Raw genomic sequence first — 27,625 nt, 5'->3', positions numbered from 1 at the left:
ACATCTTTTGAATTCAGGTCCAGGGGTCTATCCACCATATCACACAGCCAAAGACCAATGGTTATAAAACATTATAATGTTTTCAGAGGAAGTCATGGTGTCTCTTATTCTGAGACATTTTTTTAAAATGTTACATAACTATTTTTCTGGAAAGGCTTAAGATAACTCTGCCTTGAGCTAAAGCAATGGATTTCATCAGGGATTTCCAATTTTTTTTTCAATTCTCCCGAGGAATTCTGTGTAGCCCTTTATCCATTTATTTAGCCAGCTATTGGATTAACAAATTTTTTTGTGAAGAAAATAAAAGATAAAAGCATCAGTACAAATAAATATATAGACAAACATGCAGTTTGAGTCTTGAGATGACTATACTAAGTGATCTTTTGAAGTCTATTTTATCACCATGGTTCTCTGTACAATATGATTTACAGTGCAAAATAAATGTTACTTAGCAAATAGCTGAAAATTTTGGATATCATCTATATTCTAGAACTTCATTCTATTTTTATTAATGTTTAGTCTTTTCATGGGAAAAATGGATTCTAAAAGTTCTGTTTATATCATCCTTAAAAGAGTTCATCCTCACTTTGTAAAAAGTACTTAGGTAGAAACTAATAAAAAAAAAAGGGGGGGGGATGGTCATTGGAGTGAGAATTAACAACAGAGCAGTGAAGAACAGGCTAGTGATGAAATTCCTAACCAAAAAAAAAAAAATGGGCTCATTATGCATAAGTAATATCACTACTAGAAAGGTCAATAAAAGCCTTCCTCATCCATGAAATTTCCTCTCTTAGCTTTAGTTCCATTATTTACCAAGCCAACATTTTCCCCTGCAGACAAGAGGACAAGAAAAGCTTAAAAAGAAAAGTTTAGAAACCACTTGCCAGTACTTTTTTCTTCAAGTCCTAATGAACCTCTGTGTGTCCCTCACTGTGGAAATGTACTTATCACAGGTGCATTTCTAACACTTAAAAATTAATTATGAATAAAACACAAAACCCCAGCACTGGCTGAGGGAGATCTAAGACTTTCCCATTCTTGGTGGTCTGTAGAATTTAGTACTAAAAGTAGGAGAGAAACATGATAATATTGCCAGCTCCTACTTGGACTTGTCTGGGTCCCACTAGGCCTGCTATAAGGCAGAGCGTCTGGACACCTTGGAATAAAACGGTCAGGCAGCTGAACAGAGGCTTGGAAGGACAAGCTAAACCTTGAACTTTATATTCACTGGCTTTGCTCAGCCCTTACCTACTGAGACTTTCCCTAAACTAATTCCCTAATGATATTCCCGCTCTTTCTGATGATACTAAACCCTTGCTTTCTAAGCGGAAGTGCTTCTTCCAGAAACCATAGATGCTATGGATTTGGAGAGGAAATGGAGATTGGAGTCCTTCCCTCATCCAAACAGAGAGGGTTGAGGAAGAGGATGCTAGGATGCCTTAAGGAAAGAAGTGGTTTGGGCCGAGTAGAAAGACTGCCTTGCAGGAGGGAGGGCTCAGTTGAAGTTAAATAACATGACTTTGTCAGATAACATGACTTTGTCCTGTACATTCCTCTTTCTGGTCATGTAGCAGCATGAGTAGAAAAAAAGGAATGGGGGGAGGGGGGAAGAAACAAAGGAATAGGATGACGAGATTCATCCAGGATTGTAGTTTTAAAAGGCATGAATGGCCTTGTCAGGACAGGCAAGCAAGGGACTGGAGAAAAGAGACTAGTGTAGCTAGTTGAATTGGTTCACGGAAGGAGTCAGGATCGGAAAGAGTAGAGTGTGTAGACAGACAGAACAGGGTCAATGGCCTGGGAAAGTGCAAAGGGGGCAGAGGAATTGGAGGGAAAAGGGAAGTAAGGACAGACAGAACATTTAGGAGCTACCGATAAGGGATAGAAGCAGTTTGGATGATAGAAGACTGTGACTGGATGTACGAAATTTCAGAATTATTTGTCGTGGAAGTAGAACGCTTGTGACGGTGAGATCAAAGGTGTAACCATCTCTGTCTGCAGCAGAAAGGGAGTAACCACCTCAAGTAGATCACAGGAGGTGAGTAGGCTCCCGGGTACTTGCGAGAGCAACAACTTGATTGGCTAACGGAAGGGGAAAGCATTTATTAAGCCCTCAGTAAGTGCTAAGCAAAGAGGTCACACAAACTAACAAGACAGTCCTTGCTCGCGCAGCCCTCTGCTCTCGCTCACTAAAAGAACAGAATTTTCCCCACTAGATGGCAGTGTGCATTATTCCAGAACTGCCCGGCTTCAGGACAGAAAGGTGCGCTGCCTTCCTTGACTTTGGCTCATATTGTTTGACCCGCAACCAGATCGTCTGGTCTGGTTGACTCGACGTGGTTCGTTTGTTCATTCATTCAATCATTTCATTCTCGTCCAACTTTTCGTGATCCCATTTGGAGTTTTCTTGGTAAAAATACTTAGAATGGTTTGCTATTTTCTTCTCCAGATTATTTTGTAGCTGACGAAACTGAGACCAACAAGATTAAATAATGTATCTAGGGTCATACAGCCAGTTAAGTGTCTGGGGTCAGATTTGAACTCAGAAAGATGTTTTCCTGACTCCAGCCTCGGTGGATATAAGATATGAATAAGATATCCATAGCGCCACCTCATGTCTTTGACTAGCCATAGAGCTGTCTGAATGCTGCTTGATCTAAAATGAACAAAAACAAAAAGAAACATCTGGGATTGGACCAAGTTTTCCTACCACTGAACTTTATTTTTACACATTTTTCTATTAAAGGAAGAAAGAGAATTTTTGTTTTTCTAGACTGAAGGGCCCCTTATTTCTTTGTAGGTTTTAATCTTACCCGACCTATTTCTTGGGTCATTTTCATTGACCATCTCTAATTCAGTTCTTGCTTTTTGAGATGTGAGGATCAGAGGCCCATATATAGTTTTATATAAGTCTAAAAGGTAAGTTTCTGGTTTATTTTTTTTTGGAAGCAGCAGATTGAGTTCTAGACGGTGTCAGTGACTTTTCCAGTCAAGGTTATAGGAACTGGGAAAGGACTTCTAGTGCTATAGCTGACATTGTTCCCCTGGAGACCTGTACAAGTGGGGATTGAGAGAGCATCTTTAAACAGTGCTGTATATTTCTGATACTCTACTTAATGATGTCTCTCTTGGCTGCAAGAGCACCGTGGGCTTACAATGCAAAAAGCCCTGGGTTTGCAGTTGGAGGATCTGAGTTTGAATCCTAGTTCCCCAGTTACTTAACCTATGCAACCTTCTGCAAATTAATCCCTGAGGGCTTCATAGAGTAGGAAGAAATCCTCTAGGAGCCCATGAAATGCCAGTAGACATTGATTCAGCTAATCTGTTTAACACACTGTGTTAGATGCAGTACAAAGAGATAGCCTATTCTTCTGTGTGATCAGATGTGTATAAGAAGAACTATAATACTAGTTGCATAAAAATGCATAAGAGAAGTACAAAACAAAAGCTTTGTTTAGAGGAGTAAGAGAGAGTTCACTATCAGCTACAGCAAGAATGCTTAACCTTTTTTTTTTATGTCATGGAAAACTCTGGACCCCTACCCTATTCTGATAAGTAATTTCTGTGGACTCTTAGGGAGTCAGCCAAGATCAGCTTCTGGCTGTCCCAGAAGATTCTTTTATGCCACAGTGGTTTCTGGTCACCCTTATTCTCCACCAGGGTTCTGACTATTCTGTTTACCTGTCAGGAATTTGAGGAATGTAGAGCTAAATTGGACAGTCCACCCTTTGATGTCTCTGAACTGCCTGGACTATCTGGTCAGTTAACCAAAGCAGAATGAAATAGCTGCATCAAAGTTTTGGGGACTTTCCGGACATTGGTGCTGGAATGCATTATCAGAAGCCATTCAAACTTAACAGTTATGTCAGATCAGCTTCCAGAAAGCCCTTTGCCTCTGCTCTTCTTTCATTTAGACTCCCTCCCCTCCCAGCCCATCCTGAATGTATACTGAAATATATATTGTTGTATATAAACATATATAAATAAATAAAAGGCCTATTTTGAAATAGTATGTAGAACCCAGATTAAGAATTTGGGGGCTAAAAGACAGAGAGAGAGACAGAGAGAGCCTTGGGGCTATTGAGATTAGGGAGGGTTTCATGGAGAAGGTAGCATTTCAGCTGGGCAATGAAGGAGACTGGCATTCAGGGAACAGGATGCAAGTACATTTCATTGTCCTCCAAATCAAAACATTGTTTGATATGGATTTTGTGGTTGTGGCAGTGGTTGAAGAAGTACATGGGTTGCAGTTTGATTGGAATTAGATATGAGGGAGATTGCGGTGAAACAAGCTAGAAGACTATGTTCATAGTAGAGAAGAGTCACTGTGAGGAATGGAAGAGTGAGTTAATAAGAGAGATCTAGTAGGATTGCCCAGCAGCAGTGAGGGCCCATATGAGGTTATGCAATAAAAATTTATAGTAGATGTAGTCAGAATGATTGAAAGATTTTTTCTGCTTCTGTTCAACAACATGTATGCAGACATAAAGGTGGGAAATGATGGGAATGATCCAAAGTCAAGGAGCTCAGAGTCACTGGAATGGGACAGATATAACTAGGTGTGAGAATATCATTGAGTGGAAGGCACCACTCCTGTGCCCTCCAAGGCCAGCCTTAGCCTGTTGAAGGCAGCATGGCTCTTTGTACTGTAGGTTCTTCACATCCCACTTGGGAGATTGGTCTAGCAACAAGAGGCAGAAGTTGTCTTGTGCTGGTACAGATGAAAGTGGTTGCCTTGGGTCAGATGGAAGATGCCTGGCCTGACTCCCATTAGCTTTTCCTCAGGGGACATACTGTACCCAGTGGAGATAGGAGGCTCCCAGCATGTCTTCAGTCTGATGAGATCACCAAGGGAAATAGTATAGAGAGAGCAGAGCAAAGGGAGCCACTTCTGACTAGAAGGCTGACTAGTGATCAGAGTGCTATGGGGACAATCGTTTGCATATTATCTCCCCCATTCGAATATGTGCCACTTGAGATTAGAGACTGTTTTTGCCTTTCTTCAAAACCCCTGTACAAATATATCTCAATAAGGTTTAAAGATGTACCAGTTTAAAAAGGAATAAGGAAAATTACCTGTATACTCCTCCATCCAGCTCAGGGCAGTATAAAGGATAGTCAGAATTCTGTGGAAAACTTGACATAGACAAGCAAATGTAAATGGAAGGCATGGAAGCAACTGAGGCCCTCAGCAAGAGCTCAGCAGACAGACAGAGAAAAGCCCCAGGCAAAGCCCAGGAAAGGGCATCCCACTCTCCAGTTATTCCTCTGTAGATAAATAATCAAAGAATGTGAATAGGCAGCTCCTGACAGAGAAGTGAGGGGTATAAGGTGCAGAGATATACATTTTTAGACATGGCTGCTGTTTGGATTCAATTTGCTTAGCCATGCTTATCTATTATAAGGAATGTTCCCCTTCCCTTTCTTTCTCTCATTTATCTGGAGGGGAAGTGGATCAAGGGGAAAGGAAAGGTTAGCAACACTGATGCCCCCCAAAAATGACCATTTTAATACTTTTTTTAAATGCACTGAAGAGTAGGTGGGAGTGTTCTGGAAAGAGGGAGAGAATTTGGAACTCAATTTTTTTAAAGAAAAAAATTTCAATATTTAAATGCACAGAAGAAAGTTGCATGCTGTTTTCAACCAAATGGGAAAAAACTTCTGAGTTCTCTACATATGCTGTAAGCATGGGGCCCACAACACTTCTGAGTGCAGTCCAAACCAAATTAAGATGCAATTAGGAAATATTTAACAAATTAACTTAAAATACATAACATTCTATTTTAAAACTAAGACAGCAGGGATTTTTGTGTATAAATCTGTGGCCCAGTTTCTTTTTGATTTTGACACCACTGCTCTATATCACTAATAATTGGAGGAAATGAAAGATATAGGATCCGCCAGCAGCTCCTATATGATTTATCTGTGGGTGGTGACCTGAGAAGGAGAATGGAGGCTAGAGGAATATGGATGTGAGATAGATAAGGCAGTCAGGTCAAGAGACTCAGGAATAAAGACTCAGAGACCACAAGTTAAAATGCATGGGGAGTTGCGTGCGAGCTCCGTAATTACCTCTCTAGACAGAGAAAGCAAGTGGAGAAATTATAAGTATGAGAAACAAGAGAACCTGCATGGAGCAGAGGACTCTGGGATATTCCCCCATGGACCAGGTGGTCCAGAGATTAATGGGAGATATGTGGGGCAGCTGCGCTGCATAAATCAGTCAGACATGAGGAACATAATAGGCCATAACAAGATCAAGGTTGTAAGAGGCAAGAGGGAGAGCAAGGACTGTGAGAGCAAGAGATACAAGAGAAGAGGAGGCTCGCACATCTTCCCCAGCCTTTATTGGGGACCGTAGGAATGTCAAGTGGGAGGTGATTAATGAATACATGACATGGTATAGGTTTTTACATTGGTAGAATTAACAATGATGGAATCAAAGAGGAGGAGATTAATCCAACCTGAGCTTTGTAAATTAATGTAGTGCGAGCCAGGGCACTGTGGCTGTCAACGCCCAGCCCAGGAATTTACTAGTCCTTTGGGCTAGTCCTTTGGATTGCCCTTTTCCATACAATGAACATTAAGTGATCTGAACATGTGTCTGGTAAATGAATATACAGAATACAATATCAATACATCAATCATACTTCCAAGATGCTAACATGCCTGGTATGCTACAAAAATGAAAATGATTCCGAACCTTTCCTTCATACACATGAGATTAGTAAAAAAAAAAGAAAGAAAAGCAACAAATGTTGAAGGAAGAAAATAGGAAAATAGGAACAGTGCTGAACTGTTGATGTTGCTGTGAAATGGTTATTCTAGAAAGTGTATTGGAACTGTTCCTAAGAAGTCATTACATACTCTTCACCGAAAGAGTACGACAAAGAGGCCTTACCTCAAAGATAGCAAGAAAGAGGAAAAGATCCGTATGTGCAAAAAATACTTATAGCAGCACTTAGCCAACAACTAGAAACTAAGGAAGTAGCTATCTCTTAGGAAAGAGGCCAATTTGGTTTTTTTGGTCTGTTTTTTAAGAACATCTGATTATTTCCCCGGGTATAACAGTTTTTTTACATTAATTCATGAGTCATGAAGAGTAGAACACTTCAGAACAACATTAGTAAAAACCTTGTCACTCACTAGTTTCCTTCAAGACAATTCCTGGATCCCCTACCATATTATCCTAGGAGAATTGCTCTGATTTGGCTCTTTTGTCACCATTTGCTTTAGACAGCAGGTCACAACTAGAACTTGCAGACTTTAGCTGAGAAAAATTGAATTGCATACAAATTTTACATTTTTGACAAATTCTTATGGCATATGAGGATATTTCTTTTGGGTGTGGTATCACTAGGCAGATTAGTTGCACTCAGTACTGCTCTCAAAATGGTTACTTGAGCTCCAGTGATTACTTGTTAAAAAGGGCATTTCATTACAATGAGCACACCAAGGTATGATTAATGTCATATATATTTAATGCTCTAAGGTAAGCTATTGTTAATGGAGACTTAATGGTTAGACTGAAAATTCCAGCTATGTCCCTGGTGTTTACTAACCAATTTATAATTTTATTTGATACAGATCTTTTCCTCCTGCTAACTCTTCTTTGATGTAAATCTTTACTTTCTGCTTCTGCCCTCTGTAAAATCCCATTGTATTCATCCTGCCTATATAACTGAGACTGATATATACTGAATCTGCTGCTCAGAGCAGATATACCTAGGTCTATGCTGTGAGCATATAATAAACCAGTTTTTTAAGTGTTACTGTATATTGATAGTTTTTATTGGCCACAGATTTTATGCTAGTATTTTAAAGCCTTTCTTGAACTCTTCAGCTACTAGTGCTTTCTTCCAAAAATTATCTTATTTATTTTGCATATTTTATATCAATATATGCTATATCTTTAGCTAGATTATAAACTTCTAGGCAGGAAATGTTGCACTATGTGTTTTTGCAAAAAAAAAAAGCAATGTTTGATACACGGTAGATAATTAATGTATATTTTACTTTTCGGCTTCCTTTAGCCATTTAGGATCTATGCATATATCACTGTTGCTGTCCTCTGCCACTGCCCCCCTAATGTTGTCCTCCAAATTGGTCATATCCAAAAAAGTGCCCACCTTTCTTCTTTTTTTCTGAAAATATTCCCTTTTCTCTTCCTTTCCTTTTTTCTTTTAAGATCATCAAACATTCCTGAACCACTTCCAGTTCTTGTGTCTTATTTGACTCCCTCTCTGACCTTGAATGACTTTAGGATTCTTAGAGGGCACCTTCTTTTTAGGATGCAAAAACTTTATCCTCAGATAGGCCTTTTTTTTAGCATTTCTGTATTTCCTTGGACTTTTGTTTGTATTTCAGTGTTTTCTATTCACCTCTCCTATTTTCATCAAGAATGTTTGGAAGCCTTCTAGTTTATTAAAAATTCATTTTTTCTTGTTATGATTATATTCAGTTTTGCTAGGTGTAGACAATTCTTATTTGTAAGGCTTTGGAATAGCATGTTTCAAATTCTTCTCTCTTTATAGTGCTACATGCTGTTAGATTTAAAATAGTTGTCTGCCATAAACTGTGGCATTTAAAAGAGTTGATGACATAAACTGTAAGAGTTAAAATGGTTGAGGTTGTAAACTGTAGTGATTAAAAGAGTGGAAGATATAAATTGTAGTAGATATAAGAGTGGGTGAGTAAATTGTGACCGCAGAAAATATGTTTTCACTACAGTGTCTTGTTTTAAATCAAATATAAGGTGGTCACCAGGGAAATATTCCCAATTATGAATATACCCAAGTCAACTGGGTTTTATAGAGAATTTAATTAATAAGACAATGAGGAATCAAAGAAAGGGAGAGAGAGAATAAGGAAATAAATGAGAAAGGAATAGACCAGCCCAGGGCAGTCCTGGCCAACACAGGCCTAAGTCCTAAAAGAAAAGACCAGTCAGTCAGTTATCCCTCACCATAAGATCTGTTCAAGCGAGGATTCAAGGGGCCAGAGTTTCCCCAGAGGGAGTTCCAGCCAGAGTCAGTCCCAAGGGACTTCTTCTCAAGAGATCATCTTCAAGAGATTGACCTCAAGAGCTCTCTCCAAAAGATTGTCCTCAAAAGAGATTCTTTCTCAAGAGACCCTCCTTAGAGCCTGTCTCTCAAGAGCTTCTTCTCAAAAGCTCCTTTCTCAAGAGATTCCTTTTTCTTATATAGGGGGTTTTCTCCTATGTCACCTCCCCTAAGTTCTTCCATCTACCAATCACAGTAGACGTTTTCCAAAGGACAGCCCATTCTGAATTCACAGCTGAGTCAACTAATCCCTTTAGTAAGTTTGAACCAGAAAAAACTTCTGAATAAGTTTTCACCTCTTTGCTCCTTGTAAATTCACAAGTTGCCTGACCTTTATAGTACTTAGCACCCTATTGTATTAATTCTAAAAATAGGCATGGCTTAAGTATGGGTGTAAGCATTTCTCATTGTTCAGCAAGGAGTTTTCTCCCCTAAAGCAGTCCTAAGTGGTGGAGTAGAGGTCCTCCCATTTCTGATCTAAGTAGAGTTCTCACATTTTAGATGGGGAATGGTCCCTAATAGGGAGTTGTCCCAATGGAGAATTCCCCAAAGGGGAATTTTTTAACATTTACAAGTCTAAGAAATTTCAAGATTCACAATGCCAAATAACTGGTTCTACTGTACTTGAACTCTTTCTTTCCCACTGTTTGTAGTATTTTCATTTTTTAACATGGGATCCTTAGATTTTGTTATGACTTTCGTTATGAATTTTCCATTTGGTGTTATTTTTAAGGGAAGACTGGCAGATTCTATTTTCACTGTGCCTTTTGATTCTAAGTCGTCTGTGCAGTTTTAATTTATTATTTCTTGAAATAAGGTGTCTCCTTCTTTTGGTTAGAGTTTTCAGATAATCCAGCAATTTTTATATATTTTTTTCTCTCAGGCAATTTCTTTAGATCATTTGTTTTTGATATGAGATATAGTTTCTTTTAAAAAAATTTAGTCTCTTGATTGTTTAATATTTATTTTATTTTAATCTCATGAAATCATTAACTTTTGTTTGATCCATTATACGTTTCAGGGAGTCTATACCTTGAGTAAGGTTTTATACTTATTGTACTAAGCTGTTTATTTTCACCTTAAGTCTTTCCTAGAGAGTTTACATTTCTGATTCTGATTACTTTTCTGATTCTCCAAAGTTTTTGTGGCAATTATAGTATCATTTTTCAATTCTCCCTTGAGTTCTTCAAGAAATTCTAATTGACCTTATGTGTCTTTCTTTGTTGACATTATAGAGCAGTGGTTCTCAAAATGTGGTCTAGGAACTTCTAGAGGTCCCTGAGACCCCTCTTGCCATGAGTCCATGAGGTTAAAACTATTTTCATAACAACATTAAGATATTTTCATTTTTAATATGGCAAATATCTATAGCTATTGCCCACATAAACAAAGCTCTTTGAGGTGTCCTCAATAACTTTTTAGAATGTAAAAGGTTCCTGAAACCAACATGTTTGAGAATTGCTGGAGTTATGCTTTTCAGGGATGATGTGTTGGACTTCCTTGGATTCCTAATAGCTATTGATTGTGATTGTCTTGATTTCTTTATTCATTCTTATAGCCTTACTTCCTGACTTAGAGCTTTGTGTTAGGGCTGTGGTCATTACACTTCTAGAGGGCATGTGGGAGCCTTTTATCCTGGTAGCATCAGAAGTGTCACCACTGCTTTCTCCACATACTAAATTCTGAGTTCAAGGACCAACCGGATGACTCAGGCCACAGAGACACGATTTTAGTGTACCCCCATAGGCCTTATTTATGGCATAGTATGATCAGTGTTCTACTTATCTGAGTGTTTAGGTCCCAGGTCCTGGTTTGGGCCTGGGCCCCACTTGCTGGCTTCCCTAATTTAGAGCTCTAGTAGACAGCTGTTGGCCCCAATCTCGATATCTATTTGGAAGGCTCTGTAGTGTTAGTGTAACAGAATGGTAAGCGTCCTGCCCTGGTGACTGATGCATGCCTCAGCCCTCATCTAGACTGGATTGTGACCCCATTCTTGCATAAGAACAACACAGAAATAAGCTTACCCCATTTCTCGTTCTCGTCCTGTATTCAGCCATAGGTCCTAACTCAGCCCCTATGCTGGAAGAGTGTGTCTTCTTGCTGGATCATTGCTGATCCCTGGAGGCTTTGGGCCGGCTCTGTACTGATCTGGGCTAGGAAAATGACCAATTTTTTCTTAGATTTTCTATTCACTACTCATTCTGGGACTCTTCCTTCATCTTTGTTGGCCAGATCATAGGAGAGAGTTGGGCCTTTATTTCCTCTTATTCCATCTTTAATAATCTCCTTGTCATGGGCTTCTCACTAAACTCACCTCACCCTACCCTACACTTAGCCAAAGTCTGCCTCTCTTCTGATGGTACTGTGACCTCCCTCCTTATAGATAGGCATGCCACATCAGGGGCTATACTCAAGTCCAGTCTAGGCTGGCCAGGCCTGTTCCCTCTCCTGGTGTGGCCCTTCATGGAATTTCTGGTTCCTCTCCACAGAGTTAAATCCTGAGGTCTATCTTGCTATATGAACTCGTGTCCCCATAATTCTCCAAAAGGTCAAGAGACCTGGTTCTACTCCAGATGGGCATCGTGACCTTTGGCTAGTCACTTCCCTTTCCTCCTTCTTAGTTTGCTTATTCATATAATAACAAAGATGATCCACATGACCTCTCATTCCTTTCTGGCTCTAACATATACAGTTCTAGGTGAGTCTGTGTTCAAAAGGCAAGGAGGTAGATACAAAAATCCACAAGTTTTTAAATAAACTTACCTGAGATGATAATACTCATTTATTATGAATAAAGCACTTTGTTTCCTTTAGGTCATAAAGATACCTCAGTCTGACAGTTTTAGGATATAAGTCAGCAAAAAGCTTTATCGATATATTTCATACCCTGACAAGGAAAGGTCAGTTGGCTCATAAAGTTTCTGTCAGATCAGTGAGCTCTGGTTACAATTAATTCTCAGATAGCATATATAGAATCCAAAAGGAAGAGTGGACATGCTGGATTGCAGGCTATTTATAGCTGCCATTGGGACTGAGGTAGAACAGTTTGTTGTGTTCAATAAGATGGGAGAGAGATTTGCAATTTTGCACTTCTATCATTTGTCCTTGAGGAATAGAAAATTTTGTCTTTCTCTGTGACCACACCAAGGCTAATGCCTTGCAGATCTTCTGAGAAGAGTACAGATATTAATCTGGAGGAATGGACATGACTGCTCATTTTACAATGAAATGGAGGCCAGTTTAAAGACAGAGTTAGGAATGTCTCCTACTTGCTGCCACACTTATCAAGTGCTCTACAATGTGAATTATTAAAATGATGAGGGCATGAATAAGGGAAGTGATTGTGTGCATGGAAGAATGAAGCTATGTGTGAAGATAAGTGTACGATTTGACAGTGTTCTGGCATAGAAAAATGTATTTGAGTATCCTTTAAAGCAGTGGTATTGAAAAAACAGCTGAAGCAATCTTCATTTATACTAGAACTGTTGTGGAAACATACCTCTTTAGGTATTTTGAGTCAAGGCTTTTTGAGGTATTATCTGAATTCAGTGAGTTTTAGGTTCACATTAAGTACAATAAACATTATGAACATTGAATATAGTGGGATTGTCTGTATGTAGGTTTTACGTGAATGGTGGCGGCTGTGGAACAATTTGAAGTCATTGTTCTAATGAAATATAGGTGCTGCTGATGTGTGAAACCAGAAAAATACAACGTTTAAATGAAAAGCTTTGGGTGAATCTAGTACTGAATTTTTTCTGTTGCCATTAGCAAACTGCTTTTCCATTAATAGAGAATTCATATGCCTTTCAAGCATTTTAAATATTTATAAATGTGTGGTTTTAGAGGAATTATTTAAATTCTTTTCCTAATTTCCTTTGTCTTCAGGACAGATTTTTTCAGCAAGTACTTTGTAGTAATGACTGGGTTGACTTCAATTTTGGAGGGTAGTAGTCATGTTAATTATTAACTCTTTGGTCTTATTGAAGCCAACACAGTACTTGCTGCTGTGTTTTTTCTTCAATAATAAATAAAATACTTACAGAAAAAAAAAATTAAGACAAGAAGTGAGAATTAGAGGATAATCCCAAAGCTACAAGTATTGATGTCTGGGAAGATGTTGTTGTCCATGATAATCATGGGAATTGGCAAAGGAAGAAGGATTTTGGAAAAAAGATCACAGAAGAATTCTGTTTGTGGTATGTTCAGGTTGAGATGAGTGGTGTCCAAAGATGAAGTTGGTGATGTGGGACTGGAGCTTGAGCTGGATATGTAGACTTAGGAATCATCTTTGTAGAGATGTAATTGAACCCATGGGAACTGATGACTTCATCAAGCAAGATAGGATAAGGTGAATGGTAGAGTATCCAGTAAAAGCCTTGGGTATGTAATACAGGTAGGAGAAGAGCCAGGAGAGAAGAGTGTCATTAAGAATGAGGACTAACTAGATTTGACAGAAGAAACATAAAGATTTTAGACCTAAAATGGCTCCATTACCATCATATAAAACTCTGCATATAAAAAAGTCAGTAAATCCAGCTAAGGATCACGAAGACAGCAGGCTTACCCAGATGTGTTTCTTTCTTTATTTTTTTTTCCAAGACAGAAGAGCAGTAAGGACAAGGGAACAGGAGTTAAGTGATTTGCCCAGGATCACATAGCTAGGAAGTATTAGAAGCCAGATTAGAACCTGGGACTTCCTTTTTCTCTAATTGTCCCCTTTAATAGTTTCTTGAAAGCAAACCATTTCCTTCATCAGAATTGGAAAATATGATCTTATCCCTAAACATATGCATGTATGATTTCATTGGGGAGGCAACTAGCAACTAGATGGGGTGATCAGGAAGAGTCTCTGGGAATGCATTTCAGGGATAGGGGACAGTCTATATATAAGCATTGCAAAAGATTAATGATAGGCATTTTTATTTCCTATGAGATATGAATTGGTAGTCATTGTTAGAGGGGCAGGGCCTTTTGGTTACATAAAGCATCCAGCTAGATTTAGTTCCATTCTGTATGACCACATCTCATAATCCAAAGGGCAGGGAAGGAAGTTATCCATTCAGAGAGTGTGCCAGTGTGGTGTGAGAACTCTTAAGTGGCTTAGAAACATAATGGGCCTCTAACAGTAATTGAAGGCACAAGAAGGAGCACCAGTATAAATAGCAGTAGCCAAGCAAGGGTCATTTGTCATTGCCAAGCTGTTTGGGGGTCATCTATAAAAAGAAAAGTACTACCCGTCTCAGTTATCACTGTCAACAAAGTGTCACCCCACCCTGGAAGGCCAGACTCTAGCTGGAAGAATTGGGGAAGCAATTGGGGAATTAGAACCAGTCATCCTCCCCTGAAAGGCAAAGGTAAATTTTTTAAATTCTTTGCACTAAAGCCTAGAAATTGGGAGTTTTTAGGAGCATCCTAGCACAAATCTGAGTAAAGAGGAAGGAGTGCTGGGTTTGGAGTCAAAAAATCTGGGTTGGGATTCTAACTCTGCCACTTCTTCACTAAGTGAAACAAAGTGTCATTTAACTACTTCTGGCCCCTTGTTTTCTCCTATATGAAATAAGAAGTTTGGACTATGTGATTGTTAAATTTGCTTCTAGATTTCATTCTCTAATCTTACATCCCACTGCAACAGAGGCATATCTCTGCGTGAGAGACTTCATATCTGCCTCAAAAAAAAAAATCATTATCTGTGTGATAGTCTCTGGGCAAGCCACTTCTTTTCTTCAGTTGTAAAATAAATATGTTAATGCCTTTAAAGATTTTCTTGAGAACCAACTAAGACAATACAATATGATAATATCGTTTGCAACCCCTTAAACCCCCATTATGTCAGTGTTAGCTTGGGGCTGATTCCAAGAGAAGGAAACTTTTTTTTAAAAAGTGATCCATTAAGTCAGGCTTTTATTGATGTTTTCATAGAATTGGTGAAACTATTAACGCAAGGTGAAAATGTGTGCTATGGAAGTACATATGGTGGAACTGGTAACACTGGTTCCCCGTAACTTTTGGTGTCTTTATTCTGATCATTAATATTTAGCTGACATTTATGGCTCAAAAAGCACTTTACATGTATGATATTGTCTGCTTTTCACAATGCTTTGAAGCAAGTAGTATAGATATTATCATCTTTATTTTACAAATAGAAAATAGAAAAATTAGTGCTCAGAAAAATTGATTTTCCCGAAGTCAGCTTATGACTATAAGTGGCAAAGTCAGGCTTTGCATATATGTCCTCTGACTCCAAAACTTTCCAATATCCTATAGTACTTCTCATTATTATCACTGGCTGTCAGAGCATGAGTTAAGGCAAAAATAAATTACTATTATTACCTTGAAAAATGTACAAAGAGAAACATATATCAGTTGCCTTTCATTGAAATAGTTAATGGCACAATGGACTTAGTCTACCTGAGAATGTTTTTAAGTATCCAGTTTACCTTTTTTTAGTCTTGCAAACACAGGATTAAATATTGGGCAGTAAGTAGAGCTATATGATCTTACAGGCTAATTGCAAGGTTTTGTTTTGTTTTGTTTTGTTTTTTATGTGATACACATCCCCAGCCACAGGCTTGTCTTTTTCCTGAGGCTTTCCTTAGATTTGGATTTTTTTTTCCTGGGCTAACTTCCCTCTTACCACAACCACAATTACCAACAAGTCCTTGTCACCCAAAGGGACTGACTCCAGTTTGCAGTAAATATAAAAGAACAAATTTTCATTCCCTGCATGAGGATCAGTACACAATTCTAAGGCCACCTTTTCCAGGAAGCCTTTGTTAATATTTTTCTCTTTATCATTAAAGACTTTTCTTACCTCCGGTGTCAGCTCTCTAACATTTTGCTTGTAAGCCTTTATTTATTTATGGCATTGCCTAATGCCTACTGGAAAGCTCAAGCTCAAAATATCTAAAAGAGAGCTTTCCGAATTTTCCCTTAAGTCCATCCCTTCACAAAACTTCTCTAATTTTAGTGAGAATTTTAATTGTTGATTCTTGTAGTTGCCCCAAGTCATATGCTCAACACCTCTCTCTGTCTGTCTATCTGTCTGTCTGTCTGTCTCTGTCTGTCTCTCTGTCTCTGTCTCTGTCTCTCTCTGTCTCTCTGTCTTTCTGTCTCTCTGTCTCTCTGTCTCTCTCTGTCTTTCTCTCTCTGTCTCTCTGTCTCTCTCTGTCTTTCTCTCTCTCTCTCTCTCTCTCTCTCTCTCTCTCTCTCTCTCATCAGATTAGGGATTTAGTCAAAGGAGCTGGGTATACTAACCATCATTTGTCTTTCCCTACTGACCCAAGGAGAGAGAAGACTGGTATAGTGAATAGAGCCAGCAAGACCTGGGTTCCAGTTGTCTCTGGCACTTAATGTGACTCTGGACAGTGTTCTTCTCTGCAATTCTCTTAAGACTAAAAAGTGGAGTGAAGGTGTTAACCTGTACTGTTAGAAAGTTTCCTTACCTGGAAGTTCCCTGTCCCAAACCAAAGGTCCAGTCTTTATCTCCATTGATGACAGCCATTATGATCAATATTTGCATCTTGCTGTAATTATAGATGAGAGAAGAAATGGTATAATGAAGAGAGCTATGAGTCTGGAGTCAGGAGACATCTGGGTTCAAATTCTGATAACAATACTTCTTTAGCTCTGTGACTATATGTCATATAATCTCTCTGAGCATCATTTCCAGCTGTAAAAATGGGAATAAGACCAATAATATCTTCAGGGGTCATGGCGAGGGTCCAGATGAAATGGTGCATGTAATTTTGTTGTTATTATTCAGTCATGTCCAACTCTTCCTAACCCCATTTGGGATATTCTTGGCAGAAATACTGGAGTGACTTGCTACTCCTCCAATTTACTTTACAAATGAAGAAACTGAGGTTAACAAGGTTGAGTGACTTGCCCAAGGACTCATAGCTAGTGAGTGTTGGAAGCTGGAGTTAAATTCAGTTCTTTCTGACTCCAGACCCAATAGCTGTATGCACTGAGTCACTTAGCTGTTTCCAGAATATGTAAAGGGCTATATGAATGTTAGCTGTTCTTTTTTTTTTTTAAACCCTTACCTTCCATCTTGGAGTCAATACTCGGTATTAGCTCCAAGGCAGAAGAATGGTAAGGGCTAGGCAATGGGGGTCAAGTGACTTGCCCAGGGTCACACAGCTGGGAAGTGTCTGAGGCCAGATTTGAACCTAGGACCTCCCATCTCTAGGCCTGGCTCTCAATCCACTGAGCTACACAGCTGCCCCCTCCCCGACCCCCCTTAGCTATTCTTATGATGATGATACACAACAATCTTATCAAATCTGAGGGCATCTAATTTGCTTTCTTGTATGACTTTGTTTTCTTATTACTGTAATTCACCTCTATTTCTTCTTCAGTACAATCACTGAATTAGAGATGAGACCTGTTACTTCTGACCTTTGATTTTTTAAAAATGGTGTAAAATCAGTCCCTAATGCAATCATTTTGAAGGCAGTTCCACAGGTGCTAATCATATCTCCTTTGTTTCTATGGCCTCATAAACAATACCTGGCAGCAGCTGCCATGCATGCTCACTTTCCCCATCTCCATTAGAATTGTGGACCAATCAAAATACTTAGGGAGTAGCTGAGACAACTCTTATCACAACACCTCTTCACCCTGGTGTGATCCATTCAAAGTACTTTTGCCCTTCTATGGAAGATGCTTATTCTTGTCTATAAAAGCAGTACCTAGTTTGATTCCCAGGCCAGCCCGCCCACCAGTGGTTTTCTGCCTTGGGTTTTTTTTTTTTATGTTTTTTAAATTTTTCATTCTGCCTCAGTTTGTTAATAGACTGCTTTTTAACTTTCTCTTCCTGAGTATTGACCATTGAATTTTCCTTTTAAGAGTATCTTCATGGCTTTCTTCTGATCCTTTAACTTTCTTTTATGTGCCTGCATAAGAATGAAGCTAAAAGGGGAAAAGAATTTACTCCCTTCTGTAGCTTTGTGAGTATTGGTAGTCAAGTCTAGAGACACCTTTCCTGCTCCCACTCTGCAGGTTCCCCTCAGTAATCACTACTCTGAACTTCGCCTCAGCAAGAACTTTGTCTGGACCTTTGTGGAGTATGGGCTAAAGGAGGGGCTGGGGCCACATATGTTGACAGCCTCTGGGCTGTTTCAGAGGGTAAAAATGGCTCCTACTCAATTTTATTATAAAGCAAAAGAAGGATTTGGTTTGGTCCTGCCTTTGGGGAAGTTTAGAAAAAATTACTAATAAATCAAAACCAGAAAATAATCCTTTTCACTTTGGCTCAGCCCTCAGCCAGGAGAAAATACGGCTCATTTGAACCCTGTGTTTCTATGCCAATAACCAAACACTGCGGTAGCCCCCTTGTATATGAATAATATGCTCATTCATACTTGAATCAATCAGATTCATCTAGCTAGGAAAAATAATCCCAACTACTTACTAACAAATAAGAAAAGTAGGACTAATGATTTAAATAGCTGTTACAGAGGAGCCCAGGTCTCCCACATACATTCTAATAAAGATCAGAAAGGAGCATGACACTGAATAATGATCATAAAGATGACTAAAGCGCCATTATCCAGCTCAGACTGCACAAAAAGACAGTCCGAACCCTTTAGGCAATGGGAAGAGCTGACCTGAAACAAATTGGAAGCCGATCAGCACACAGACCAGAGGTGTTCCAGGGGCATCTGAAGCTTATCTCATACCCAGAAATAGGAATCCTAGAGAGCTTGGGGGAGAAAGCTCTCAGAAGGTGGGAGCTACAGTTCTTAGACTGGCATGCCTAAGGAACACTGAAATGCTCCAGAAGGCCCCGAAGACCCTTGGATCTAGGAATTGGAATGGAGGCCTAAAATCTGCCACTGCTCTGAGCACAGACGTACCAGGTAAAGAAAAAACCAGCAGCAGAAACCCAGAAAATAAAAACCAGTACCAAACAGGACCAACCACCTCTTCTAGGAGTACAGGAAGAGGCAGAACCTGACCTTGAGTAAAGTCTGACATCAGGAATTGTGACAGAAGATATGGGTAAAGATAAGACTAATACTCTGAAGAAATTTAGATCTCTTAAATGTCTAAAAGACAAACCCAGAAAAAGGGAACTCCAAAACAATTACAAAACCAGGGAGAGACAAAGTAGAAAAAGAAATATCTACTGAATATTAACATGAAAATAGTAGATGAAATATTACCAAATAGGCTATAGCAACAAATACTTAAACAGCATACGAGATTGGATTTATAACAGGAATGCAGAGTTGGTTCAAAATCAGGAAAACCATCAACATCAACACAATAGATCACATTATTAGCAAAAATAATAAAATTATATGATTATATTTCAAAAAGTTTTTGACAGAGTAGGTTGTCTATTTTTTGTAAAAATATTAAGAAGAGAAATTAAAGGGTCTTTTCTCAATGTGGCAAGTAGTCTTACCAAAAGATAGTATTATATATAATATACATGAAGACCTTTTAAAAAAGATTAGAGATACAGCACAACTCTTCATTACTGCCACTATTTCTTGAAATCCTAGCTTTAAAATAAGTCAAAAAAAGAAAAAAGAAAGTAAGGGAATATGTATAGATAAAGAAGCAACAAAATTATAACTTTTTTTAGATGATACTATGATGCATTTAGGAAACCCTAAAGATTTAAATAAAATTAATTGAAATAATAACTTCAGTAAAGTAGCTGAAGTTGAAAGAATATGAAATAAACCTGCTTAAATTATTATCATTATTGTCTATGTTGAACAAAATTAAGCAGGAAGAGAAAGAAAGATAAATTCCATTTAGACTAACTATAGAATATATAAAGAATTTGGGAGTCCACATACCAAGACCCACACAGAATCTATATATAATAATAAAACACATATCATATAAACTGATAGACTAGAGTAACTAGAGAAATTACTTGCCCATGATTGGATCCTGTGTGTGTGTGTGTTTGTGTGTGTGTGTAGTCATCCCCCTCTCCCCAGTAGGCTGGAATGCCCTCTCTTATCAACTCTGCCTAATAGAATCTCTTTCTTCCTTCAGGATATGGCTCAAATACCACCATCTTCTTCATGCTTTTCCTAATCCACTGAGTCCCACCCACCCCCAACTATCAATGTCTTTCCTCTCAAATTACCTTGAATATATTTGCACCAATTCTCTTTATATGCTTACCTGCTGTCTTTACATGTATGTTCCTTAAAAGTAGGGTCTATTTGATTCATTATGCATGTGTACCCTAGCACCCAACTTAGTGCCTGATCTGTAGCAGGGGTGAAATGCTTAGTGATTGTTTGATTAATGTAGAATTAAAATAATTTGGTAGCTGATGGGTTCAAAGAAGGCTGATGAAGAGTGTGGAAAATGACTCTAGACTTCCGAACCTGTGTCCCTGAAAATATGGGGGTATTCTCTACAAAAAGAGGGATGGTAAGAAGAGAGATAAAAATAATGATTCTTTTTCAGCAAGATGAAATTTGAGGTATCTATGGGACATCCATTTTGGAATATCTGTTAGGTTTATTCCTAAAAAACAAAAAAACAAAATATATGTATATATTTATATATATATAAAATTCTTAACATTTTTAGTCGTTTTGTCTGAAGAGGAAATGAGATGAATATTTAAGGAGCACATTTTTTTACTATTTCTTCATTCCCATCTAGTTTATTCAACAGAAACCTTTCAGATCAGTTTCTAAGGGACTGATCCAAAGTCTCACAGCCCTCCCTGCTTTCCTAAGAAGCTAAGGAAACATGATTTTCAGTATCCTGTTATTTATTTTTAAAGAGTTATTACTATAATGCTTCTACAGCCCACAAAATGCATTTTCTCCCATCTCCTAGATGGATTACTAGCCCAGTTGCTCAGATTTTTATTCCCATCACAAATAGAAATGTTCCATTTCCTACATTTACCTTGTAATAATCCCTTTTAAAAACCTGACCACTAAAGTGAATTTACTTTACTTTATTCAGAAGTAAAAAATGAAGATGAACTACCTTGAAATGGTCCCTATGATGTTGGCAGCTGTGATTCTGATGGAAATTTTTCAGGTAAAGTGAATGAGCGTTGCTAGGGGTGAGGGTTTTGGATGGAGACTGATTATTGAAATATAAAACCTTTCTTGAGCCACTTAAGGAGAGGGAAAGAGGAATGGTCTGGAGATAAGAAGAGGAGAGAAATAAATGAGGTATTATTGAATTCAAAGTAAAGAAACTGGTATTTTTGTTTTTAAAAAATGACTTTTCAGGACTTTTTATCAGGGGAATCTAATCTGGAATCCTCATTCTGACATTTACTAACTGCCTAGGAGTAGTGACTTCGCCATACTTTGCCTCTCAGTGTCTCAGTTTATTATTCTGTAAAATGGGGCTAATACCGCTTGACAATTCATCTCCTCAAGTTATTTAAAGTGTTCTGTAAATGTGAGTTCCAATGAGAAACAGTTGGTTTCTTTTATACTATTGGGCCTATTCACCCAAGCTTTTTTTTCTGACCCTTAGCTCTCATTCCCTCTAGTTCTTGTTGAGTGCTAGTGTGACTGAAGTCACCATTCAAGGAACTCTCTGTTCTGAACATACCATCAGTTGTGGCCTCCAGCCAAAACAAGTGAACTCTTAAATTAGCACAGTTATAATTTTTTTTTAGACAGGATTGTGGCTTCCATTATGCTTCAGGATGAATGATTAAACCAGGTAAATCTCCACAAGTTCTACTGATGCCATATCTTATTTGTACTTTCTTCAAAACACAGGGAAATCCTATTTGTGGGGTAAGAGATAGGAGTCATTTGGTCTTGCCAGAGCTCAGGCCTATGTGTGGGCCAAACTAGGACTCCAGAAATATGTGCACACATACTGCAGCCTGTTTATTTTGCTAGTTATTGCTTTAGAGGGGAGAACAGGACAGAGGCAACCTGATGACTTCTAAGGCTAGGCACCTCAGAATTTTGTCATCTGGGTTTGTTAGTCTTAGATATAGCACTAATTATTTTTATGATTTTAGTAAAATCACTGAGCCTCAGTTTCATAATCTGTAAAATGGGGGGGGGGGGGGAAAGAGGGCAGGGACCCTACCTAACTCACACATATTGTTGTGAATACAAAATGATATATGTGACATCTGTCTGAAAATTTATAAAAGGGTATATATACATTTACAAGAACTAGTGTACACATTGTAGATACATTGAATATATTATTATATGTGTGTATACATATACACGTTGTATAAATAAGTTTTTATCATTATGGGTGTCATCGAAATGCTTTTACCACAAACATAACTCCTCCCTTTTCTTACTAGAAACCTGCAACCCACAGCCACAAGCCATCTCTTGTATGCAAGAGAACTTTTTGAAAAGCAGTGAAATGAATTTTAAGGCAATCAGTATATTTCCCTTCCTAGGAGCATTTTAGATTAAAGTTTTAGAAGGCTTTAATCCAAATGATCTGGGAATGATAAAATTAATCATCATCTATGTGCTGTTTTCAGAAAAATAGATATTGTTCTCCAAAATGACATGGAGGAGAACAACCACTTTCCACATTCAGGAGCCTTAATATCTGCTGATTCTTTCTGGTCCTTAAGTGCCCTTTCAGGGCCTCCAACAAATGTCCTATGTAGACACAGCAATGTAATCAATGTACACAAAAAGGTTTTTCTCCAATCTAGAGTCAGAACATTCAGGTTTTATTTACCTACTTCTTATGTAAATTCACAGAGCTGCCAAATCCCGAAATTGGACTGAAAGTTGGGCATCAAAACAAATAGTTCCAAACTCAGAAGCAGGATCCCTGTGGGTCACATATTGACTTCTTATCCATACTTCTTACATTTGTACTTATTTTGTTAAATATTTCCCAATTACATTTTAATCTGATTTGGTCTGCACTCAGGAATGGGTTATAGGTTCAACATCTCCAAAACAGACCATAGATGAAGAAACAAGTCCCAAGAAGGTTATGTGAGTTGCTTAAAGTCCTGTAGCCAGAAAGTAGCATAACCAAGTTCCCATTATAGGTCTGACCTATGGACCCAGACTTTCTTCTACTTAATGCTTTATAAGGAAGAATATATTCAAACACAGGCCTTTTGACTCCAAACCTACACCACATTCCCAGTGCCATCTCTTCAATATCAACTAGAGATGGGGCATTGAGAATTTCACCTGTGATGTGGTCCCCAGGATGGTTGATGATTTAGGAAGAGAAGTATTATATGGTTTTAAGAGTATCAATAGAAATGGTGTAGGTAACTCAGGAAAAAACAAATTGTGCCCCTAAATCTCTCTACTATATGGTTTACATAGGCCATCTCCCATACCTAAAATGAACATCGACTCCTATAATCCCGGACTTCCTTCAAGGCTCAGTTCAAGCCCCATTTCTTTTCTTAATCTCAACCAATGTTAGTCTTCTTTCTCTTTCTTCTGATCATCTTGGATTTACTTTCCAGTGCATATATTATGTATCCCCCCACAACAGAATGTCAGATTCCTTGAGGGTTAGGACTGTTGTGTTTGTAGCACTTTTCTCAGTACCTTGTATGTAGTAGGTACTTAATCAATGTTTTTTAATTGAATTGAATATGCATTGAACATGCATATACGCTCCTATTCAGTCATCAGTGGAACTTTAATTGTGATCCTGGATAAAGAAGGAGTCCTTTTCTTTGCCAAAATTAATTCCTCTGCATGCACCTTTGATCCCATTTCCTCCTGACTTCTCCAGCAAATTGTCCCTACTATGCCCAAGTCTCTCCATTCTTTAAAAATAAACAAAACTCAATTTTTTTTAAAACCATTACCTTCCATCTTGAGGGTTAAGTGACTTGCCCAGGGCCACACAGCTGAGAGATGTCTGAGGCCAGATTGGAACCTAGGACCTCCCACCTCTAGGCCTGGCTCTCAATCCACTGAGCTACCCAGCTGCCCCCAAAACTCAATTCTTACTTGATCCTAGCATCCCTATTAGCTAATGTTCTACATTTCTCCTCCCCTTCTCAACTAAATCCCTTAAGAAAGTTGTGTATACTAGGTACCTGCACTTCCTTCCCCAACACTCTCTTCTAAATCTTCTTCAATCTAGCTTTCTAACCTTATCATTCAACTGAAACTACCCTCTCCAAAGTATCTTATCACCAAATTCAATGATCTTTTTTGAGTCCTGAACCTTTTTGACCACTCTGCAGCCTTTTTAATATTCATTTTTGTTCAGTTTTAAGTTCCAAATTCTCTCCCTTCTGATCTTCCCTCCCTGCCCTCCCCCTCCCTGAGATGGCAAGCAATCTGATACAGATTTTACATGTGTAATCATGTAAAACATTCTTCCGTATTAGTAATTTTGTGGAAGAGTTCTCAAATGGAAAAAGAAAAGAAAATATGTTTTTGTCTGCATTCAGATTCCAATTTTTTTCTCAGAAGGCAGATGAAATTCTTCATCATGAGTCTCTAGGATTATTTTAGAGCACTGTATTACTGAGAAAAACTAGGGCATTCACAATTGTTCATCAGGAACTATTAACATCACTGTTCTTCTGGCTCTGTTCATTTCACCTTGAATCAGTTCATAAGTCTGTTCAGATTTTTCTGAAATCATCCTGCTTGTCATTTCTTATAGCACGATAGTAGCATTTCATCACTAACATTTACCACAACTTGTTCAGCCATTCCGCAGTTGATGAGTACTCTCTCAATTTCCAATTCTTTGCTACTACAAAAAGAACTACAACAAATATTTTTATCCAAATAGATCCTCCCCCCCCCTTTTTTTTTTATCAACAAGAGTCAGTTATAGTCTTCTCCTGAATACCTTGTCTTCTTTAGATTTTTCTGATTCTGCTTTCTTCTGGTTCTCTTGCTGTCTGAGGCTCCCCGAACCCGCGAGAAGCCTCAAGGTAGGAAGATAGAAAAAGGATAGAAGTTTGGATACCCTGAGGGGCGTGGTGGAGTCAAGTTATAGATATGAGGTGGCAGAAATGAGTCAGAAACTAGGCCTTATTGATTATAATAGGGCCACAGCAGAACCCCGATCTTAGGATGTCGCAGGGGCATGATCCATCCTGAGATCCACAATTAATACCACACAGGTCGGAGACAAAAAGCCAGGTCCCAGGTGGGAGAGGTAGATAAGGAAAGGAATTAAAGATGGAGCCAGAGGCCAAGCTCCAGCAAGGACAGACATCAGTGAGAGCTAAGATCCAAGAGAGGAAGAGAAGGCGGAGCTTGCTGTGGCCCTGTAGTTAATCTCTTTGATATGCAAATATACAAAATACATAGGGATGATTATCATTGGTTAATGACAAGGTATAGGTGTGGTTTCTCTTAGCCAGGTGAACACAAAGAAACCTGTTTTCCCTCTCAACCTGGGGAAAGCTGGGGTCAAGGGTCAGAGGCTTTCCCAGCCATGCTCAAAACTGAGCATGCTCTCTTCTAAGCCACTCTGTACATACTAACTATTTCCCTTGCCCATAGCTTGGGGTGGACTGCTACACTGTCAGTCTGACCATTCCTTCTCAGACTCTATTGCTAATTTTTCAGATATGTCATGCCCTCTAAACTGTGGGTGTCCTTCAAGGACCCTCTTCTCTTTTACTCAGTAGTATTTCTCTTAATGATTTGATCAGCTTCCATGAATTTAATTATCATCTCTATGTAGATGATTCTCACACCTAGTTATCTAGTCTTTAATTTCTCTCCTGAGGTTCAGTTAGTTCTGCATCATTAAATGATTTTTTTATATCTTAAACTGGTGTCCCAGAGACATCTCAAACTGAATGGACATGTTCAAAACAGATCATTTTCTCTCCAAAACCCTGCCTTCTGTAATTCCCTATTATACTGTCTTGGGCTACCATCATCCTCTCAGGCAAGCAGGTCCAAAACTTCAGTGTCCCTTCTGTGCCTCATTTTCACTCACCCTGCATTTCTAAATTACTGGCAATTGTTCTGCTTTACCACAGCTTTCCTATTTCACTTCTCTCAGTTCACACAGGCCACCCTCGTTTAGGCCCACATTATGTTTCTGCTGGACTAGCCCTCTAACTGGACTCCTTGCCTCAAGCCTTTCCCTACTTGCAGCCTATCCTCTACTAGCTGCCAAGGTGATTTTCTAAAGGATAGGTCTGACCCTGTTGCCCCCTGCTCAGTGAGCTCTGTTAGCCCCTAGTGCCTCCAGGATCAAGAGAGACACCACTTTGGTATTTCAAATTCTTTCCACCTCTCCACATATTCTCCAACCCAGCTGTACTGACCTGGGTGCAGCTCCTGGAACAGGACCATCTCCCCATCTCTGGGCCTCTGCTTTGGCTTTCCCTCCACCTCTGCTCAGATGCCACCCCATGCAGGGCTTTACCAGACCCTACAGCTGCAAATACCTTCCCTTCTCAGATTGCCTTACACATATGCTCTGTATATATCTTATATGTACCTAGTGAATTAAATTCAGGTAGGGCAAGTAATAGTTTTACCTTCCTTTGTATGTCCAGTCTTTAGTTCAGAGCCTGACACATAGCAAGTGCTTAAAGGATCATTGGTTGAGTAAATAAACAGTGACCTTTCCTGTGGTACAAAAACAATCTCTGAAGGTGAATGTATGGGAAACTTTATCATATTGCCCTTTTGTGAGAGATAACAGACAGGAAAGGAAAATGATCTGTATCGTGTCCATCATTTCCACAGTCTATATTTTCTTTCCTCCTTTAGGTTAAGGGTGATATGTTAAGCATGTCTCCCAACACTTTTGATGACCAGTACCTGAAGTGTGCTAGAAGAATGGAGACCAAATTTGTTCCCAAGCTGCTCATTGAGGAAAAAAGCAACCATAAGCACTTCGATTCGGTGTGGACAGGAGGAGCCTACCATTGGGAATTAAAGAAGTCACAGCTGTTGCTCCCCCCAGGCTTTCTGGATAACCATGGCACGGCACTCATGATATATACTTCACATGCTCAAAGGCAAACTCCCTTTTACCGAGAGTTCAACTCTGCCGTAGAAAGAGCTGGCCTGTCTCGAGATGAATATATCTACAACTTCCACTTCAAAGCTTTACACTTTTATCTCACAAGAGCCTTGCAGCTTCTGAGCAGAGACTGTGAGGAGAGTTACAGACATGTAGCCTATGCCAAAAGCCATTTTACTTTGTCTGGGCCTCATGGACATAATGGTATCAGGTTTTCTCATTTTACCTCTTGGAATGACAAACCTGAACCTTTAACTGGCTCCGAAGTCTTGTTCACTGTCTACACATGTTTTGGTGTTTCTACCAAAATGTTTTCTGATTCAGTAAATGGAAGCATCTTAATACCTCTGAATGAGGTTTTTAAACTGACCCAAGAAGGGAATAAAACCAACTTTATCTTTAGAAGCATGAACAAGACCTGCAGCCATTTCGACTGTGCATATCTTGGAGGTAAATGTGCTTGCCCTTTTTTACTGAAATTAGGAGCCTTAAAATGGGTTTCTTAGACAGGCTTTCATGGGATTTTTCACATCTGATTGCTTCAGGGTAGCCCCCTTTCAAGAAAAGTTGCTGAACCCAGAGATCCAGGCCTTCAGAGAGGAGGTTTGAGGCCAATA

At 38.9% G+C, this 27,625-nt stretch overlaps 1 protein-coding gene across 6 annotated transcripts in view; it reads left to right on the top strand.

Annotated features, from left to right (window-relative positions):
• ART3 (ADP-ribosyltransferase 3 (inactive)) overlaps window positions 1–27,625 on the top strand; it is a 194,442-nt gene that overhangs the window by 153,808 nt on the left and 13,009 nt on the right. For 4 of the 6 annotated variants that reach the window (XM_056803291.1, XM_007495740.3, XM_056803290.1 and 1 more), the window contains 2 exons: window positions 21,024–21,101; window positions 26,753–27,458. In XM_056803291.1, the coding sequence (XP_056659269.1) occupies window positions 21,033–21,101; window positions 26,753–27,458 (775 nt within the window). In that variant the 5' untranslated portion in view covers window positions 21,024–21,032. Of the gene's footprint in view, window positions 1–14,252; window positions 14,420–21,023; window positions 21,102–26,752; window positions 27,459–27,625 lie in introns of those variants that run through there. The other 2 variants (XM_007495743.3, XM_007495738.3) reach the window with 2 other exon arrangements.

The sequence above is a fragment of the Monodelphis domestica genome, chromosome 6 (assembly GCF_027887165.1).
Source record: "Monodelphis domestica isolate mMonDom1 chromosome 6, mMonDom1.pri, whole genome shotgun sequence".
Classification (NCBI taxonomy): Eukaryota; Metazoa; Chordata; class Mammalia; order Didelphimorphia; family Didelphidae; genus Monodelphis; species Monodelphis domestica.
The sequence above is the reverse complement of the archived record's forward strand: the minus strand, read 5'-3'. Positions and strand labels throughout refer to the sequence as shown.